Source organism: Vitis vinifera, chromosome 12, assembly GCF_030704535.1.
Source record: "Vitis vinifera cultivar Pinot Noir 40024 chromosome 12, ASM3070453v1".
NCBI classification, from domain to species: domain Eukaryota; kingdom Viridiplantae; phylum Streptophyta; class Magnoliopsida; order Vitales; family Vitaceae; genus Vitis; species Vitis vinifera.
Genome location: NC_081816.1, coordinates 6,619,873 through 6,639,216, shown reverse-complemented (window position 1 = coordinate 6,639,216; position 19,344 = coordinate 6,619,873). Strand labels below are relative to the sequence as shown.

General features: G+C 33.0%; 2 protein-coding genes across 3 annotated transcripts; one reads left to right on the top strand and one right to left on the bottom strand.

The window, feature by feature from the left end:
• Nucleotides 1–501: 501 nt before the first annotated feature.
• Nucleotides 502–9,031, bottom strand: LOC100261969 (uncharacterized). 2 transcript variants are annotated; one of them, XM_002277259.5, is made up of 11 exons: nt 8,803–9,031; nt 7,980–8,113; nt 4,405–4,486; nt 3,245–3,315; nt 3,028–3,129; nt 2,836–2,925; nt 2,140–2,214; nt 2,015–2,047; nt 1,832–1,915; nt 1,014–1,070; nt 502–931 (listed from the first exon to the last, which is right to left on the bottom strand). In XM_002277259.5, the coding sequence occupies exons 1-11, from the start codon at nt 8,855–8,857 to the stop codon at nt 755–757; spliced, it is 960 nt and encodes a 319-aa protein (XP_002277295.1). In that variant the 5' UTR covers nt 8,858–9,031; the 3' UTR covers nt 502–754. The 2 variants fall into 2 exon arrangements, 1 of the variants encoding a protein (XP_002277295.1); XR_009467034.1 differs by lacking the exon at nt 502–931 and adding an exon at nt 1,180–1,294 and having other exon boundaries at nt 1,008–1,070; nt 8,803–8,977.
• A 3,198-nt stretch (nt 9,032–12,229) lies between these two features.
• On the top strand, nt 12,230–18,789 carry LOC100265388 (putative BPI/LBP family protein At1g04970). The gene is made up of 6 exons (XM_002271984.4): nt 12,230–12,705; nt 14,149–14,288; nt 14,624–14,972; nt 15,953–16,201; nt 17,199–17,324; nt 18,236–18,789. Exons 1-6 carry the CDS (start codon nt 12,295–12,297, stop codon nt 18,455–18,457), a joined length of 1,497 nt encoding a protein of 498 aa, XP_002272020.1. The 5' UTR covers nt 12,230–12,294; the 3' UTR covers nt 18,458–18,789.
• Nucleotides 18,790–19,344: the final 555 nt, after the last annotated feature.

Below are 19,344 nucleotides of genomic sequence, written 5' to 3'. Positions count from 1 at the left end.
TATTAGCATGTAAATAAAGTTATCATCAGATAATTTTCTAAAATAAGCAGAATGATCAAATTGGCTTCTAATATAATTCTTCCCTTCCATAAACTAATAAAATCACATGTACCATTTTCAAGGGGAGTCTCAAACCATATACCAAATTTTTTCAATTTACCAACAAATTGTTCTTTTTCAAGTTCTTTATAACCTTTTTTTTTTATATATATGTATCTCTTCTAAATCACCATGGAGAAAGATAGAAGAATGTTATATACTACTTTTCAAAATACTTATATGATAATTTTTAGCATCTTTACCAACCTATAATCCAAATGGTCTAGTCCAAAAACCCCACTACAATATCACACTCCAAAATCCAATTGAACATAGTACAATGGATGTCGTTATGAAAATTATATGGTTTCATTTCATGTAGACCCAACTCCTCTCACCTTGCTGAACTTGATAGTTTAAAATGAAGCCCATGGAAACTGCTTGTACTGAAAAACAATATCATCACCACAGAACTTCAAACAAGTTTTCATTAGAATGTCAAGTACATCTTGTATTGAATACTATAGTTACAACAAAATGTATCACATGATCACATATTTCTCTTCACGAAAGAGGGGAAGTAAATCAAAGCAGCCCTCAAACAAATACTAATGTCACCAGGCTCAACTGGTCAGAAAGAACTGTGCACATTGTTGGAATCAATGGGAAGGAGATTACTCACAAACTCAATCATATATGAAATAAAAATCACAACTCAGAACCCATGATTTCCGGGCGTCAAAGAAATCCCAACAGGATAAGCCCTATGTATTCTTGTTTTCACAGTCGACATCTTTTTGACAGGACCATCATTAGGATTAGTTTCCTTGCTACTTATTCCAGATTTCTTTATTGTGCTTGACTCATTCGTATCGGCAATGAATTGGAGCCCCTGAGATTAATGTTGGATCATGTCACTGCTCACTAGAGAAATGAAGACAGGATGGAAATCTAGAAAATGAGACCCAGTGTACCTTGAGTGAGTTCTCGTACGTCACTGCTGAATGGTCCGGTATTCTATCACCAACATCCTGTTTAATTACAAGGAAAAAATCTATCAGGAACTGGTCAAAGTTCATGCTATCTAAATGCTCATCCTGCATATCTTTACGAAGAGGGATTTGGAATCCTGATACCTACCATTCATGCTATAATTGATCACTTGGCTATAGCACCATTCATGCTATAATTGATTACTTGGCTATAGAGGCAAATTTGTACAGGAGGTGGCACCACCCCAAAATTGATGCCTAACCTATAGAATCTTATGAACAAAGATTAGATCCAATTTTGATGATCATGATCATTCTAGACATTTCAATACTCTGGATGACAGGAACTAATAGATATTTCAACAACAAAACTATGTTCATAAAAAAAATTAACAAGCATTGTCAACTTCTTAGCACCAATATATCCTCTTATCATGGAATCAATTAATCTAGTTTGACACTGTCATCATATATAGATGGAACTAGACATTCTAGACATTTCAATACTTTAATGAATAAGTCTAGTAACTCTTAAGTTGTGATACCAAACTGAGTGACTAGGAAGACAGGCCAACCACAATTGCCCTTTGATTGGTCTTGACATAAATGTCTCATCAAGCTCTCCCCTTAATGAAGCAGTTAGTTTTACTTCATTGTGAAGAAATCACATAACCATGGTCCATGCTGACTTCTGTCATGGAGAATCTCCCTAAATAAGGTTTATTTGCAACTGGGTTTTGCAGGAACATTTATCTCAGCCAAACAGGCACAAATATTGCAAACATATAAGAATACTTGACCTGAAAAAGTTTAGCATTTAGTCCATCTTTAATGCCTCCAGCAGCTGCTTGGCATAGATACCAGAGACCAGAATTAGTCATATCCTGTAGATAAAAAATGAAGTAGAAAATTGTTTCAGAAGCTTAAAAGATTACACAGCATATGGTAAGCATTCATCTCACTTAGAAAAACTAAAATATTACCTGCTTGCTTTCAAGAAGTTCAAGCTTTCCTTCCTGTTGAGTTAATTGACAGTTAAAAGATCAGCATAAATATTTATCTCACAAGTTTCCATCCCAGAAAAAAATGAAAATTGTAATCAGCTCACCAAACCAGAAACCATTTGTTGGATCATTTCAACATCAAACCCAATTTGAAAAAGATCTGACTTCACCTCATGCACCTACAACGAAACAAATTTCAAATCAATATAAGCAAACATAGTAGCTGAGATCCACATGTTAACATGGTGCAATTTGTGCCATTTGCATTATCTTCTTGAATTTACAGGTGATATTGATTCAACAAACAAAATACACAGAGCAGTGCATTTTATAGTATAAGCTTACATTTCCTTGATAATTTGATAATGAGAGCATTCTCAAAATTATCCAAAATAAATCAGAAACCATAAGAAATATAAATATATCATCCAGATCATATAGTTTCAAAGTAGGCTTCCCCCTTTGAAACAATATCATTTCTAATTCAACCTTTTTTGTGTGTGTTGGTCTCAATCACTAAACCAAGCAAGAGATAGGAATATATAAGAGATCATAACAAAGTGTTGATGTAACTAGAACAAGAAATAAATTGACCCTGTACTGGGATTAATGCTGCAACCAAGGGGAAGATGAAAGAATGAAAGAAAAAAAGACTATATCAAGCATGATAATACAACCCTCTCATCCATGTAGATAGCATATCCTGTGCTTTAACTGATCTTATTCATAACATACGTCTAGTTGAAAAATAAAAATTAAATTTATTAAAAAAAGAAAAAGAAAAAAGGAACTGTTCCTACATCATTTGCAATAAGCTTAGATGTTTCCTTCTGCTCCTCCAGCTTCCAGTCCAAGTTTTCCAGCCTTTTAGATAGATGCCGCTTAGTTGACTACAGAAATTGGTATAAAAAACAGAATTAAGTGCAGCAAATAGCATAAACCATAGAATTTCCACAGGGAATGAAGTTATTAGCACAATATATCCTACTTACCACCACTGCTTCAGATACATGCTCTAACTGTTTTGACACAGTTGCAACAGCATTTGCCATATTATGCTTGGTTACAAACATAACATCAGAGAATGACAACCCCTACATAATAAAATAAATAAGATATATAACCATGAATAAACTTCAAAGACCACAACAAATCAAACAGCATTTACACTACAAGCCTATAGATTTTAAAGTCATAGGTGAATCTTGCCTTCCACCACATGTAACAATATCCCATTGCTCCAAGCGCAGCAGCTGGCATTATGTAAGAAGCATAACTCCCTGTGTACAGCAGGAAACACATGACACTTCTATATTTTTAAACTTCATTGACCACATGGTACATAAAAACTTCAGAAGAATAATGAATGTTAAACATAATATCAACATGGATTCCCCCTTTTGTCTTTTCATGTTATGACGGTGTTCCAAGGAGAATACTGCTTGATATCTGGATTATGCCTACTCCTACCTTTTCTTTTGTCTCATTCCACTCCACTCTCCCTCAAACTGAGACTTCAGTGACCTTACTTTTATGCCATAAATTAGATATAATGAAGGCTGTATTATCTTCAATCCTCTATCCATTTTGATCAAACAGCAGCAAAAAATTGAAGTAGCACTTTGTTTTTTTATTTTAATGGCTGAATGAAGCAACATCAGCAGCCTCCTGTGGACAGTCATTTACCATTGTACTTCTCAAGTTGATTTCCTTGCCAAATAGGGCACCACTACCGCTTAAGAGGAACCCAGAAGAGGATATAATATGTTCCAATTTTCAATATTCTCAGTAATTGGCTCCTTCATTTCTTTTCTTTTTCTTTTCCTTTTTTTTTTTTAATATTTTAGTCATTCTTTTTTTGCTAAAGTATGAACTTAAGGAGGATTGACTTAATTCAAGTAGATAATGCTACAATGACAGAGGGTCAAGCCAAAGTCTCTATTTCTATTTTTTTTTCTAGATCCTTTTTCTTACGTATTATTCATTTCTCACAATAAAGCGCCAGTTACCTATGGAGAGTCTAGGTGTTCCCTAAAAGATCCCAAACCTATAAATTTTATGCATACCATTAATGACCAGTTGACGAAATTCCATTCCTAAAGAACAGAAATATGGCTTTTGTATCAGCAAGTAGGATTAACCAAAGACGTACATAAAGAGGAATTACTGATATTCCCATTCAAGGTTATAAAAGAAAGAAGAGAATAATGAAACAACCCAAGAAAAATACAGCAGAATGAACAACAACAATAAAATTAATAAAGAACAACCACTACTCTAGTTCCCAAAAGGTCTCAAGCATTGAATCCTATATGTGATAATAAATTTAGAAAAAAAAAAAAAAAAGAACGCGACAGAAATGTACATACCACTGGAGCCAGAATTTCCATTGAAAAAGGTTACAGGATTGGATACAGTCAACTCCCTGATCTCTTGTGCCAATTGTCGAATCTGAGGGCACATAAAAGTATGTCCATGAATATCCACAACCATCATTAAGATGAATAACATAAATGAGTAACAATATAACTGCATCCTTAACAAATGTTCTTATACCTCAGTTTAAAACAGTGTGCAAGGATTTCCAGGAGTAGTTATTTCAAAGGTCAACTATATCAGATATGTACAACTTGTCTAAATGGGGAAGGTCAACTCTCATCAAAAGCCCCCTCTCCAGTTTCCCATAAGAAGTTTTTCAAACTTAAACCAAACCTTACTCTGAAGATGGTTATGGAGGTTTACTAGTGAGTAGAAGAGTCTGTGAAACCTAGTAATAGCAGGAAATTTTGGTGAAATTAATGGCAGTATCAGGGAGGTGGAGGCAGTGTTTGGTGTGGGTCTTTAGAGAGGTAAAAGGAAAAGTTGGGAGACTTTTTAGCCCAAGACTTCCATCTCTGTAGCGAATGGCCAGAAATCCAAGTTTTGGCATGATTGATTTCTTTTATTTTTTTCTCTGTAAGCAAACAGAAAACTTGGATTAAAGAGTGCCTAGCAAAAAAGAGGGTACAATCCCAGCACACCAGGGTATATAGTGATTTTTTTTTCTCCGTAGGCAAACAGAACACTTGGATTAAAGAGTGCCTAGCAAAAAAAAAAGGGTGCAATCCCAGTACACCAGAGTATATATATAGAGAGAGAAAAAAAACACACAAAAAAATAAAAAAATAAAATGAATAAATAATAAAGAGAAGGAGAACAACCACAACTAATAAACCCCACACATCCTATACATTACCCAAGCCTCTGTGAATTCCATAAGGGAAAAATTAGGCCCCCCCAGGGGGATACTTAGTCCATTCAAGAAAAGTTTTTTTGGTAAAAAAACCTTCAACACTTGATCCAGAGGCTCCTCTTTGACCCTACACAAACAGCTCATTGCCTAAAGTCTAGCCCCTCTCTATCAACCAATCTATCATCAAATCTTCTCCCAAGCAACTTCCTGCCCAAAGGAACAAAACTTTAATGGTGCCCCAGAATGCCAAATCTGCTTAGCTAGAAATTTCTCAAAGATGTCAAATCTTGAGGAAAGAAAAAAAGGCTTGATAGAGAAAATCTCATTCTTCACCCCCTTCCAACCCATTCTGTCCTTCCCTGAATTCCTGGAAAGCTGGCGCATAAATGTGCTCCTACCATTTTCCCCATCTCCTGATCATGACAAATTCCTTCAAAAACCTCTAACACCCTCTCCCATCCCCCTCCATCCTAAGCTGCCCCACACTAGCATTTGTATTGGAGGTAAAATTGAACAAGAGAAGCAATTTTTCAACATATAGTTGCCACATCACATATCAAACAAGAACTTGATTTTTAGGCCATTACCTACTAAAATATTTGTCTTTTGCCATGTTGAGTGCATGATATGCATTGTGAGCCCAAATTTTACAAGGTTAAGCTTTTAGGAAAATTGATTGTTCAACATGGTGTTAAAGCCTTGTTTGATGGGACGTCAAGTGTTCAAACCTCATCATTGCATGTTTATTTCTCCAATTTATTAAGCTCACATGTAAGCCCAAAAACAGAGGCTACACATGAAGGAGGGTGTTGAAGTGCATCAAATACATTGTAGGTCCAAATCTTGCAAGCTTAAGTTTTTAGGAAAGTTGGTATTTCAACATGCCAAAACTCACCCCAACCACATCCAATAGTCTTCCACCCACAACATAAGCCTCTCCTTTTCCGAGCTCCAACCACCTTAAATCTCACCAAATTTGTCAGCTATTCTAGAGGCAGTTTTGTTCAACAGCATATGTCTACCTTGAAATACTGCTTGCCTTCCTTTTCAAGAAAAGGTTCTACTAGAAATATGAGAATGGTGAATCTTTAGGTGATGGAGAAGAGATAGAGAAAGGGCAAAGTAATTGAAGCCCATGTTTCTGAGGAAAGGTCATGATTAGGAATTAGAGATAGTGGGTAGTCTTCTTTTGAGTGTATTTCTGTATTCACTCAATAACTTCACAGGAATGTTGAGGGTTAGTGTAAAATGGTGGAAAAGGCAAAAAATTTCCTGTTAAGTCTTTATCTTCTAACATCTCAGTAAAGTTCCCTACAAAGGAGGTGTGGGCCTCAAGGTAGTACATAGGGTGATCAAGGCATGCTTGTTACCCAAGAAGCAATTTGGGAAAAGATTCTCATGGTTGATCAACTAATTTGAACGGGTTGGTCTTCGGTAAACAAATGTCGCTTGCATTTGTTAAAGGCTAGTGACGAGTTAGCAAACAAAATCCTTATCTATTGTGTAAAAGCTTGAATTTTTTGGGACCTCTTACCTTTATTGTTGGGCTTCCAGTGGGTGCTTCCAAAAACAACAAAAGAGTTGTTTTAGAGTGGCATATTAAAGGTATGGATAAGTAATGTTTGAAGGCATAAAGACTGACCCCTCTTTTGTCTCTTTTAGCACATTGGAGTGAGTGCAATAGCAGAAATTAGACAGAAGAGCGCTCTGACCAATTGTTGAAAGATCTACCGTAAAGACATTCTTTCATTAGTTTAGGACTGACTGAGGATTTTAGTTGTCAATTTTGTACTTTGTCAACAGCTCAAGCCAAGGCTAGGGTGTGCAAACCTTTTTTTTTTCTGGTTGTTTTTCCCTTTTTTTTTTTTCTTTTTTTTTTCTCCTTTTGGTGTTCTTCATATACTTCATGTGTGTAAGGTTGTGCACCCTTTTTTTGTTAAGTATTCTCTAATCTAAATATATTTCATTTACTCATAAGAGAGAGAGAAAGAGAGAGAGAGAGAGTTAATTATTGTACATAAAAAATGTAAAACTACCATTAGACCTAAAACTCTAAGCTAATAGCCTCACATGTGACCTCGTCCCGCTTATCTGGTGGTTTACTAAATGGGAAAAAATGATGGAGGTGTGAATACAAGACCATTGGAAAACCAAGGTTTTGATTGAATATCAAATTACAAATGTAACCCAAAAGTTTAAATTGTTAAATAATGGGCAAAAAATTGTATATCAAGCTTATTAAAACTTAGGCTAATAGCTTTAACAAAAATGATAGAGTTAGTATATAAAACATGGTAAACAATATAACCCACCATCATAGTCATGAGTTCAAGTTGTTAGGAGAGGATTAAACATTTGTCAAAGTTTGTACCCTTACATACCTACCTAGAAGCTTTATTCATTATTAAATAATTTTCAGCTTCAAAGGTAATGCCCACATCTCATCAGTTAGAAGTTTATCTAATGCATGACTAATTTTCAGGTTCAAGTTGTCTAGGTTCTATCAACAATTTGATTCTGAATAACATAAACAGTCTTTTCACTGAAATATTCTGCAGTATATTTTAGCAAGTTTCCTTGAATCTGTTTGAAGCAGTTCTGTTTTTTAATACAAATGGCAATCTACTCTTTCATTTTAGCTTTCACTTTTCAAAAAAATCCAATCTCACTGCTGGTGAAGTCAACCTAATGACACTAGGAAATTTGTGATACCTGTGCTGCAAGAAGTGCAGTGTCATACTTTTGAGGTGAGATCTCAACTTCATTCACGCCCTTTAGCAATTCCTGAAGTTGGAAAATGAGATCAGACAATCGTCCACTTCTCAAAACAACTGAACCAGTCAAACCTGTATTACAAGGAAAAGGAAAAATGAAAGCAAAGAGAGATATCAGTATGGTGAAAGCCCAAACCATTTGAAAACCTTACAAATGTAAAACAAAGTCCTTCCATAATAATAATAATAAGTAAATAAATAAACAAATCTACATTACATGCTTGATGATATCAAATGAAGCACATATCAAGTCATAATCAAGCACATACAACTAGATTCAGTTAAGTTTGGGACAAGATATTAATTGTGTGTCATGATTACCTAATTCCCCACGTAGCTTCCACAATTATACATATATTTTGGAGCTTTCATCATCCTATATCACCATATTACACATACACAAGCATGCATCTATATATAATTTTGAAGCCTAATTTTCATGGAAAAAAAAATAGAAATTTCAATAGGGTTTGAGATTGCACAGGTATAGCAAATCAAGGGAAAATGAGAATACAGTTCTGCACAATTATGCATATAGTTATGCAGCTTTAACTCATACATACATAAATACAAGAACATATGAGTGATTCGGAACCACAATTTTCATGTCAGAATGGAAATTTTAACGGGAATTGAGATTGCAGAATCATAGCAAATCAAAGAAGAGGGACGGAACAAACAATTGACCAAAACTTTCAAAACCGCGCCGATCAAACAGCAATTACAGAGAAAATGAAGAGAGGGGCGAGGAGCAAGTGAACCTGCTCCGACTAAGATCAGGACTTTGGAGGCCGAAACCCCAGTCTGCAACGCCATTTTCGGGTCCGATTATCGGATTCTGTTCTCGTTACACCCCCAGCGGAGGAGGAAAAAGGAAAAGGAAAGCCTTTAGGCTGCGTTTGGTTATTCGGAACGCAACCGTTTTTCTACAATTCCTTCTCTCACATTGGTATTATTATTATTATTTCATAATACTGCACAAAATTTAGAAATAATTCCATTTTGGAAATTCAAATTATATATTATATCCTTGATTTCTCAAGAAAAATTATTTCAATTGAAAAAGTAATTTTAAGATTATTTTTAATTACAAAAAAAATAATTAATATATTTTTTTATCCTTTTTTATATCTTAACTTTCATTTATTTTCATTTTGTGACACGTTATGTATGCAAATTGCTCAATTTCCTATGCAAGTTGCTCAATTTCCTATCCGTAATTCGAAATGATTAATATTGAACAGATGTCATATATTTTTATTAGTATTTATTTTGTTATATAGAGTCAACAAATATAAACAAATTATAGTATTTATTTTGTTATATAGAGTCAACAAATATAAACAAATTACTTTGCTTCGTCGTGATTAGAAACTATGTTCGATGTTTATTCATACGTATAAATTATTTTTTAGTTAAAACCCATGTAAAAATAATTTTTATGGCAAAAAATTATTTGTAAATTATAATTATAAGTTATGTGATAAATTATTTTGCTTTATCACAGTCACAAACTATATACAAATCTTATTTAATACGATTATTGTCAAATGTTATGTACAAATTATTATATAATCAGAAATTATGTAAAAATTATTTTCATAGTAAAAACCATGTTTATGCCCAAAAGCTATTTACAAATTATAACAAAAAGTTATATGAAAATTGTTTTAAATTTTACTTATAGCTTTCTCATAGGTAGAACGATGTCAAGAAAAGAAATGTCATATATTGGTATAGCCTTAGAAAGCAATTTCATTTCGATGTTATTATGAGAAGTAAATACAAATCTCTCTCTTTGGTTATTAATATTAAAGTGAGAGTTGATATAATAAATAAATAAATAAACCACATGATATTACCATAAATAAAACAATATTGAGAATTATTAAAAGTACGATAAAAAGAGTAATGGTCACAGACTTGTCATATGCTCTGATATTTAGAGTGCGTTCGGGTGAAAAATATTTTTAGCATTTCTAATACTAGAAAAATAAAAAATTTCAAATATTAAAAAGTCTAAAAATACTTTTTAAAATTACTATTAAATACATTCTTAAAGTGCTTTTGAAAATGATTTTATGAAGTGTTTTTAATCTTTCTAATATTTAAAAAAAAAAATATCTTGTAAGTATTATAAAGGCTATAAGCATTTTGTAAAAGTACTCTAAAATGTAGTCTTAGTAAACCTTTACCAAATATCATTAAAAGTAAAAATGGTGGAAATGAAAATGAATTTTATTAAAAGCAATTTGGATGCATGTAGTATACCCATTACAAAAGGGTATGCAAATAACCTATATGCTCATGTATTTCCAATAAGACATTAGAAATCAAATTTATGTTTATTGTAATGTATGTTGTGACTTTAATTTTATTAGGACTCCTAAAATGCTCATAAGAATAAGAAATTATTTGAAAAGGAAATTTGGGATGAAGGATTTTGGAAAAATAAAATTATATCTTAGCCTTCAAATTGATTATCGTCCAAATTGAGTTTTAGAACAGCAATTAATATACATTAAGAAAATCTTAGAGCATTTTCATATGGATGAAGAATGTCCTTTTAAATTCTCCAATGATCGTCCAATCACTTGAAGTAAAAATATAACTTGTTTCGACATCACAAAGAAAATGAAAAATTACTTGCTCCCGAAGTACCAAGCCTTAGTGTAATTAGTGTATTTATGTATCTTGCCGATTGAATATAATCAAATATTGTTTGTTCTATCAATTTATTAACAATATATAATTGTTCTCCAGCATAATACATTAAAATATTATTAAATATATATTGTATTATCTTTGTAGAACTATTGATAAGAGTCTATCTTATTCAAGAAAATCAAAATTAAAATTGTTTAAATATGATATATGTCATAAACAGGGTATGTGCTTAATTGTGATAGTACTGATATTTCACAAAGATCTGTTAAATAAATAACTGTGGTCACATATGAAATGAGTTAGTACCATCACAATGGATATACCTATATATAAATTTATATATGAGGATTATCTCCTATCGACGACAACCTAATAATGTTATATAAAGACAATAAAAGAGGTTTATATTAATGGAGATAGAACCAAACATATTTCAACAAATTTCTTTTATATGAACTTCAAAAGAGTGATGAAACTAATATTTAATAAATACATTCAAGTGACAATCTAGTAGATTTATTCATAAAGTTATACGTAACTTCGATATTTTAAATGGCCTAATTTAAGGATCTTGTGACAAGTTATTATGGGAATATTAGTATGAAAGGAATATGTTTATAAAAGAATGTTAATATGTTGTACTTTTTAAATTATTTTTTTATCTTTGTCTAGTTTTTATGGCTTTGAGTTTTATCGGTGTAGTTTTTATCAAGTCAATCTTAATAGACCAAGAGTAATTAAAAAATTATAAGAATATTATGCTCATTTTTCTTGACTAAATATTTCACATAGGGTTTTTTACTAGTCCTCCTTTAATACTCGCTATTTATATATTAAGAGTTTAAAAACACGAGATAAGACACTTTATAATCAATTATCATAATTTATATAAATAATAAAAAAAAGAAAAGAAAAAATGAACATCTTCTCAAAAATTTATACAATAAGTTAAGATTCCACTTGATTTTACTCTAAAAAATACGAAAGAAAATCATATACTAATAAAACTAGTTGGAAGCTTATAGATTTTTAAATTATTTAACTTTTATACAAAATGATTAAAATATCTTACATAAATTTAAAATAATATATAAAAATAATTTATTGAATTTTAATTTATTATTTTTTAATAAGTTTGAATAACAGATTTAAAAATAATTTATTGGTATTACCTTTTTTTTTATTTTTTCTATTTTTCCTTTTTTTTTCCCTTGCATTTTCCTTCAAATCTTTCTCTTTTTTTTTTTTTCTGGATTATTTCTTATTTATTCAGTAATATTTAATTTATTGTGAGAAAACGCATTGTTCTATTTTTGTTTTCGGAAAGCAGAAGCAAAATGACGCTGTCTTTTGTTTGTTTTATTCGATGTCTTCATAATGCCTCCAGCTTTCTTCTTTGTGTCGAATTTACTGTTTTACACCTGGATGAATCGTTCGGGCATGGACAAAAATAGGGGCAGTTTAGACATTTGGTTAGAGGTTTTGATTACGTCACCCACGGATTTCTACAACCCCCATCCCACCCTCCTCTGCTTTGAAAAACAAAACCAAACTGTTTTCCCTCAGTTTGCTTCCGAAAGCACGCCATGAGGCCCTCCGTTTTGGTGATCTTCATAGCCTTTCTTCTCTTTACTCCCTCACAAGCCCACCTCAAATCCACAGAATCATCATTCATATCCATTCTCATATCCTCCCAAGGCCTTGATTTCATCAAAAACTTGCTCATCACCAAGGCGATTTCTTCACTCACACCCCTCCAACTCCCCCAGATTAAAAAATCTGTGAAAATCCCATTTTTGGGTCGCGTTGATATTGCCTTTTCCAACATCACAATATATCATATTGATGTTTCCTCATCGAATATTGCACCGGGCGATACTGGTGTTGCTATTATTGCCTCAGGCACCACTTGTAATTTGAGCATGAATTGGCATTATTCTTATAATACTTGGTTCGTGCCCGTCGAAATTTCGGATAGTGGGACCGCCCAAGTTCAGGTATAAGTGAGTAATTTTGAAGTTGGGATTGAATTTTGTCAATTTCGTTGTTGTTTTGCTTTGTGATTTGTTGGGTTTGTTTTTGTTTTGGGCATACGCAAGTGGGTTTCTTTTTGTTTGCAGAATTTTCAACCCTTCTTTTCTGGTTATGTTTATCAAGTGACTTGAGGATTAGGTGTTTTGGGAAATATAGTTGAGAAGTTGCAAGAAGTAATGAATGAATTGTGTACATCGGATGGAGCTTTATGAAAAATTCTAATGTGTATTCTCAGTGATCAGCATGTACTAGGATGTGGGAAAACTATGGACACTTAACATATGTTTTGTTTGATTGTGTGACCATGTCCTCAAGAACCAATCTTTAATTTAAAAAAAATTGGTCATATATGAAAATATCAGATGCAAGGTATGTAGGGATCAAGGTGCTGCAACAAAATGTTTAAGGGTACTCTTTAGTTACTTGTAGAAATGTTGGATGATGATATGTTTGGTTTTATTGCATGATTAGAGGCTGAGATAATAATACAACCTCTGGATTTATGAACTTGGGGGCATGTATTTGAAGCAATGTCATACTAGAATCTCCCTTACAAAGCATAGGCCTTCCCCTTCTTATTAGATCCAAACTAGTCTGTCACAAGTCCAAGTGTTGTTGTTTAAGTACAGAAATATTTATTTTCAGCATGTTTGTTTCCCATGCTTAGAGTTCAAAGAGAGTCCTTATCATGAATTCTTGCACATAACGAGATTGTTTAGGGGGTTTAATTATATAAGTTTTATCTAGATTGAGTTTATGGAAAAGATCTTGGTAAGCCTAATAAGAGCTTCTGTATATGTTTGGGTGCTATAGCAAAGTAATTTTTTCTTTTAAAAAGGAAAATATTGCTTATTGTGGAAACTCACTTTTAGCTTGTATGGAAACTTGTTTCATGTTTAATGAAACTTTCATAATATGAAAATTACCCCATTGAAATCATGGTTTTCCCTTGAGCCTTCAGCTTCCAACTAAAACCAAAAGCAAAAAGTGATCCTGTACAAGGTCATAGTATATGTGGCAAATTCATGTAAAAGTTTATTATTGAAGCCTGCCTCTAGAGTAAATATCTTAGAGCATCAAATAAGATGGTTTAGGATAAATCTTCATCTTTAGAGAGCCTTTCATCTATTTATTAGAAACTAGGAAGATCCATGTATTGTGCATGAGAAATTGGTAGAGATCAAAACAAAGTTATGCAGAAGTGTTGTGTCTCTCTGATGGGGAGGTCAATTAAATTCCTCTTTGAAATTTCTCAACATTTTATAAATTTGATGTATTATTGGAAGTAAAATGTTTGGACCTTCATATGTATCAGTTAAATCTTGTCTGTTTCTTGTATGTTTGTCTGCTCATTTTCAATGTGTCTCTCAACAAAGAGTATTTGACAAGTGCTGCTTCTGGCCAAGGTTGAAGGCATGGAAGTGGGGCTTACTCTAGGCTTGGAGAACAGAGAAGGAAGTATGAAGCTGTCCGCTAAGGACTGTGGTTGTTATGTTGAAGATATTTCTATAAAATTGGATGGAGGAGCATCTTGGCTTTACCAAGGGTATGAAATCCTTTAACAAAACTCGAGTTCCTCTCTATCTTGTTCTCAATTGGCATTACCTCCAACTGCTCACAGATATTGTATTGATATCTTCTTTTTTCCCCTTTTCATACACTTTTTTTGAAAAGAATTTACATCAGCCAGTTTGGTATTGAAACCAGTGGTTGGGGAACCAAAGAATCTGGCTGCTCACAGATGTATCACATTATCTAAGTTTTATTCATCTTCCCAAATCACCTTCAAATTGCATGGTTTTATATTCTTTCCATTGTAGAAAAGGATGAGCCTGTTAATTGCCTTTTGAGCTTAATCCTTTTATATTCTTAATGTTCCAGGGTGGTGGATGCTTTTGAAGAGCAAATAGGTTCGGCAGTGGAAAGTACCATTACTAAGAAACTTAAAGAAGGAATCATAAAGCTTGATTCCTTTCTGCAGGCTCTTCCAAAGGAAATCCCAGTGGACAATATTGCTTCTCTGAATGTGACTTTTGTGAATGATCCTTTATTGAGTAATTCTTCAATTGGGTTTGACATCAATGGGTTATTCACCAGAGCAAACGCTACTACCCTTCCCAAATACTATCAAAATTCAAGACATCCAGTTTCTTGCACAGACCCATCTAAAATGCTTGGAATTTCATTGGACGAGGCTGTTCTTAACTCTGCATCTGCCTTATATTTCAATGTAAGTTTGGAAATCTAATATAGCTATAGTTACTGAACTATTATCTCTTGTGATTTAGAAACTAGATCATAATTTCCAGGTAAATTCATGCACAATTTTATGCCTCGTATTCATGTTAAACCTCAACTACTTCAGAAGGGTAATGATTCAAGAAAGTTTTAGAATGAATATAAATATATGAAGTTTCAAAATTACTTCTTGGCCTGAATCTTCAGTCACTCAACATGTTGAGTTACTAAATTCATGAGGACAATTTTGGATTTATAGAGATGGTAACTTTCTAAATCTTGACTATATGTAGTCAATGTCTGAGTTTGGACACAATCTAAGTTGAAATTTGGATCAATTAGGCCAGGACAAGTTGCACTCCAGGTAGACCCATCAATGGGATGATGATATTCAATGATGTGGATCTTGTAAAGAATCTGAATCCAAAGATCTAATAAGGGTCTATACTAGGCAGATGTTATTAATTTTGTTGCTTGGGTGTGTCTGCATTTTCACCAGCATACATCTAACAATAATTTGTAGACACAAGTGGACAGAAAGTTAATGTCAATGACTTGGAACAATGATTGGAATCTGAACTGATGCAGATCTTTTAACAATCTTATCAAGAACTTGACAGGAGTTAGCATCTGACAGATCAGATAAGGGTCATCTTTGAGATTTAGTACCAATTAAAAATTCACAGATTCAATATATATCCCATCTGATTGAGCTAGGATAAGACACTTTTTGCACTGAGTCAAATATTCTGACACTTGACAGCATGAAGTCACTTAGCTTTTAGTTATATTGAATCTGATTATGGCACTTGGAACTTGTTTAAATATAATTTTCCATTAGCATTTCTGCATTGCTGAAAAATAATATCCTTCTATTATTTGCTCTTCTTCGCTATCCCTTTTCCATGGTGTTAAGTAATGTTCCTTTTTCATTATATTTTTTTTTATTAAAAAAATTATTTTTGTAATCAGGCAGAGTTTATGCAGTGGATTGTGGACAAAGTACCTGATCAGTCTCTTTTAAACACTGCTGGCTGGAGATTTATTGTTCCTCAACTGTACAAGAAATACCCAAACGATGATATGAATATGAATATTTCTTTATCTACTCCTCCAGTGATAAAGATTTCCCCGAATAATGTTGATGCTATCGTCTATGCAGACTTGATAATCGATGTTTTGGAATCTCAGGAAGTAATACCAGTTGCATGCATTTCATTGGTATGCTTAGTAATGGAATTATTGCAAAGTCTAGTGGCCTCCTTTTATGTTTTGTTCGTTTACTTACCATTTTCTTTTTCCATTCTACAGCTGATTGATGTATTTAATTTGTGTGGATTTATTTTCTTGTCATTGATGGATTACTTGAAAATTTGCATCATCAATATCAATAGGATAATCATGATGATAGAGATTAGGTCTGGGAAGGCCAATGGTGTTTTAGAACAACCATGGCACGGCATTGGGAACTGCTACTCTATATATGATTTCTAGTAGATAAGAATACAATATCTTTGAAAAAGTAGCTGTTAGTCCCTAGTAGTCTGCATTTCTGTCTGGAGGAAACACTATTAAAACGGTGGCTGTATCTTTTAGATAAAAAATCATGGATATTTGGAAAATTGGAAAGAACAAATTGAAGAAGTTATATTCATGTTAGCTAGGTAAACTGTGGGGGTCTGAATAGCGTAATGCTGATTTCATAAGCTTAAACTCCCCCCACCCACAACACACAAAACTAATCTGCAACTTCCATACTCGCTAGAGGAAAAAGAAGGGGAAAAAAAAAAGGAAAGAAAGAAGAAATCAAAGCAATAAGGATTCACTGGTCATTTACTTTCTTTAGTAATCTGAATGTGCCCACATGAGATGGTTTAACTTGCCTGCTGCTTCTTTCTACTTCCATGTATTCGAAGAGTTGGTGAATCCTGATTTTTCTGGGTAACTTTTTATGTCATCTGTACTAATATAAAAGCAATGCATTATAATAAAGTAGATTTTGATAAATTTCAAGTTTTGAATTTCGGCAGCTCCTAGTAGTAAGCATCTGGGTTTTTCCGGGTAGTCAGTTTTTCGTTCAGTTCCTTCACATGCATCTACAGGACTTCACCAAATTACTGTAATTTAAGTTAGAGATGGTCATGATTTTCTGTGTTTTTTTTTTTTTTTCACTTTTATTTTATTATCAATATGGCATTATTGCTTTTTCTTGGTACAGGTAATTCATGCCTCAGGGTCAGTAAAAATCGCAGGGAATAACCTTGCTGGAAGTGTGAAATTGAATGACTTCACAATGTCATTAAAGTGGAGCAAAATTGGTAACTTGCGCATGTTTCTAATTCAGGTACTCTTAATAATAAAATGTTTACTCAAAGTGAATTTCATATTTCATTCATTATTTCATAACCTTTTTCCTCATACGGGAATGTTTTATTGTATTCCATCTTGCTTTTCTCTGAAATTAGAGCATTCCTGAGTTCCTTTTTCCTGGTTGAATTATATTCCTTGCAGTGGTCTCTTTTGGGACCAGTGGTGAACTAAATAAAGTTGCTAAAAGTTTTAACTTTTCAACGGAGGATGTAATCAGAGAAACTAGTGATTTGGTTGGATGATGCTTGTAATTTTTGGATGGTAACATTGTATGCTATTATTCTTGGGATAATCCATGCTATTCCATTTTCTTTGGAATGTAACTCCCAGAAGAAAAAAAAAGTATAGTCGTCTTTCTTCCCATTTTAGCGATAGATTCATGCATAGAATCCATCTGACTGTGCTCCAAGCATAAGCGGCAGGAAATTTTAAAAAGCTAGTCTAAGAACTGCTTTTCTCATCTCTATAGCATGGACAGCTTTTTGAATTAGATGATTTTATTATAACTTTTTCCAAATCAACGATATCTTGGAAATGAGGCGTTATCTTATTCTAGTATTTATCGTGGGCAGTTGATCATGATCTATAGTCACCCTTTCTGGCCTGAACCTGTTCTTGTGGAGACTGGTAGATGAATAAAAACATAGGAGCATCATGAACAATTTATAATGTCATTTCTTTAGCTGTCTCAAATGCTAGTTTCTGAAACTATTTTCATTGGTATTGTTTTCTATGAAGTTTCCTGAAAATGTGTAAACCTTGCCCTTTTTTCTCTGCATTATGTTCTTTCCATATGGTCCCATGGTTGGAAGAGGAATGCTAGGGAAATATTTTCTGGGTTCCCTCTCTGGAATTCTAAAAAATTCTCTAAATTTTGTTTTGCAGCCAGTAATATGGACTCTCATCGAAACTGTCTTCTTGCCATACGTGAACGTCCACTTGGGGAAAGGATTCCCTCTGCCTATCATTCATGGATTCACCCTTCAGAATGCTGAAATAATCTGCTCCTACTCAAAAATTACAGTCTGCAGCAATGTTGCATATGAAGACCCACAGAATCTTAATCAGCTGCCATTTCACTCATACAGAAATACTGTTATGCTGTGAGAGCTGTTCTAGGAAAAGTGGTAGGGATAGGAAAAGGAAACAAACATACAAACAGACATGGGTTTCTCCTCTTTGTACAATGTGGTGCCACGTACAGGGTTTCTGGGGCAACCCTTCTACCACAACAAATGATGAATAGGCAATGTAACATACAACACAATGTTCCATGAGCAGCTTCTGCTCCTGTTCCTGTTCCTCCCCCTCACTGTGTGCCTACTTCTTCCCTTCTCAATGTATTTTACATAAATTTAATTAAATGTAAATGAATAATGATGTTGAGTTTATGCATTTCACTCTAGCAAGAAAAAGAAAACAAAATTGTTTAGCTGTCATTTGGATATACTTTCTGTTTTTTTTTTCTTAGAAGTAAAAGCTAGTAATTGGATGTGTTGGATCGGGTTGATGATTAATCCAAGTTCAACCCATATCAAGAAACAATATATAAGCTTGAATTCAATTCAACTCAACTCAACCTTTAACCTGGGATACCTTAAGTTTAATTTAACTTCATTTTTCTAATAACACAAATAAAAATGAAAGTATATATTGTTTTAGAAAATTGAAAATATATATAATAATTAAAATTTAATATTTTTCCTAAAAATTCTTGGCTTTAACCTAACTCAAATTGGGTTTAAGTTGAAACCCGTTTAAGTAGCAACTCCATACAAAAAGCATAAACTTCCCTTATATCCTTTAACAATTGTTTTCAAAAAAATTTAGAAGTAGTAAATTTTTTTGAATAATATATTTATTTTCATTAATTTTTAAAAATCATTACATTTTTAATATAAATAGTTTTTGTAATTTATATAGAACTTATTACTATTTCCTTTTTTAAATAGGAAAAAATATATTTATGCAAAGGAAAATTAATAACACATTTT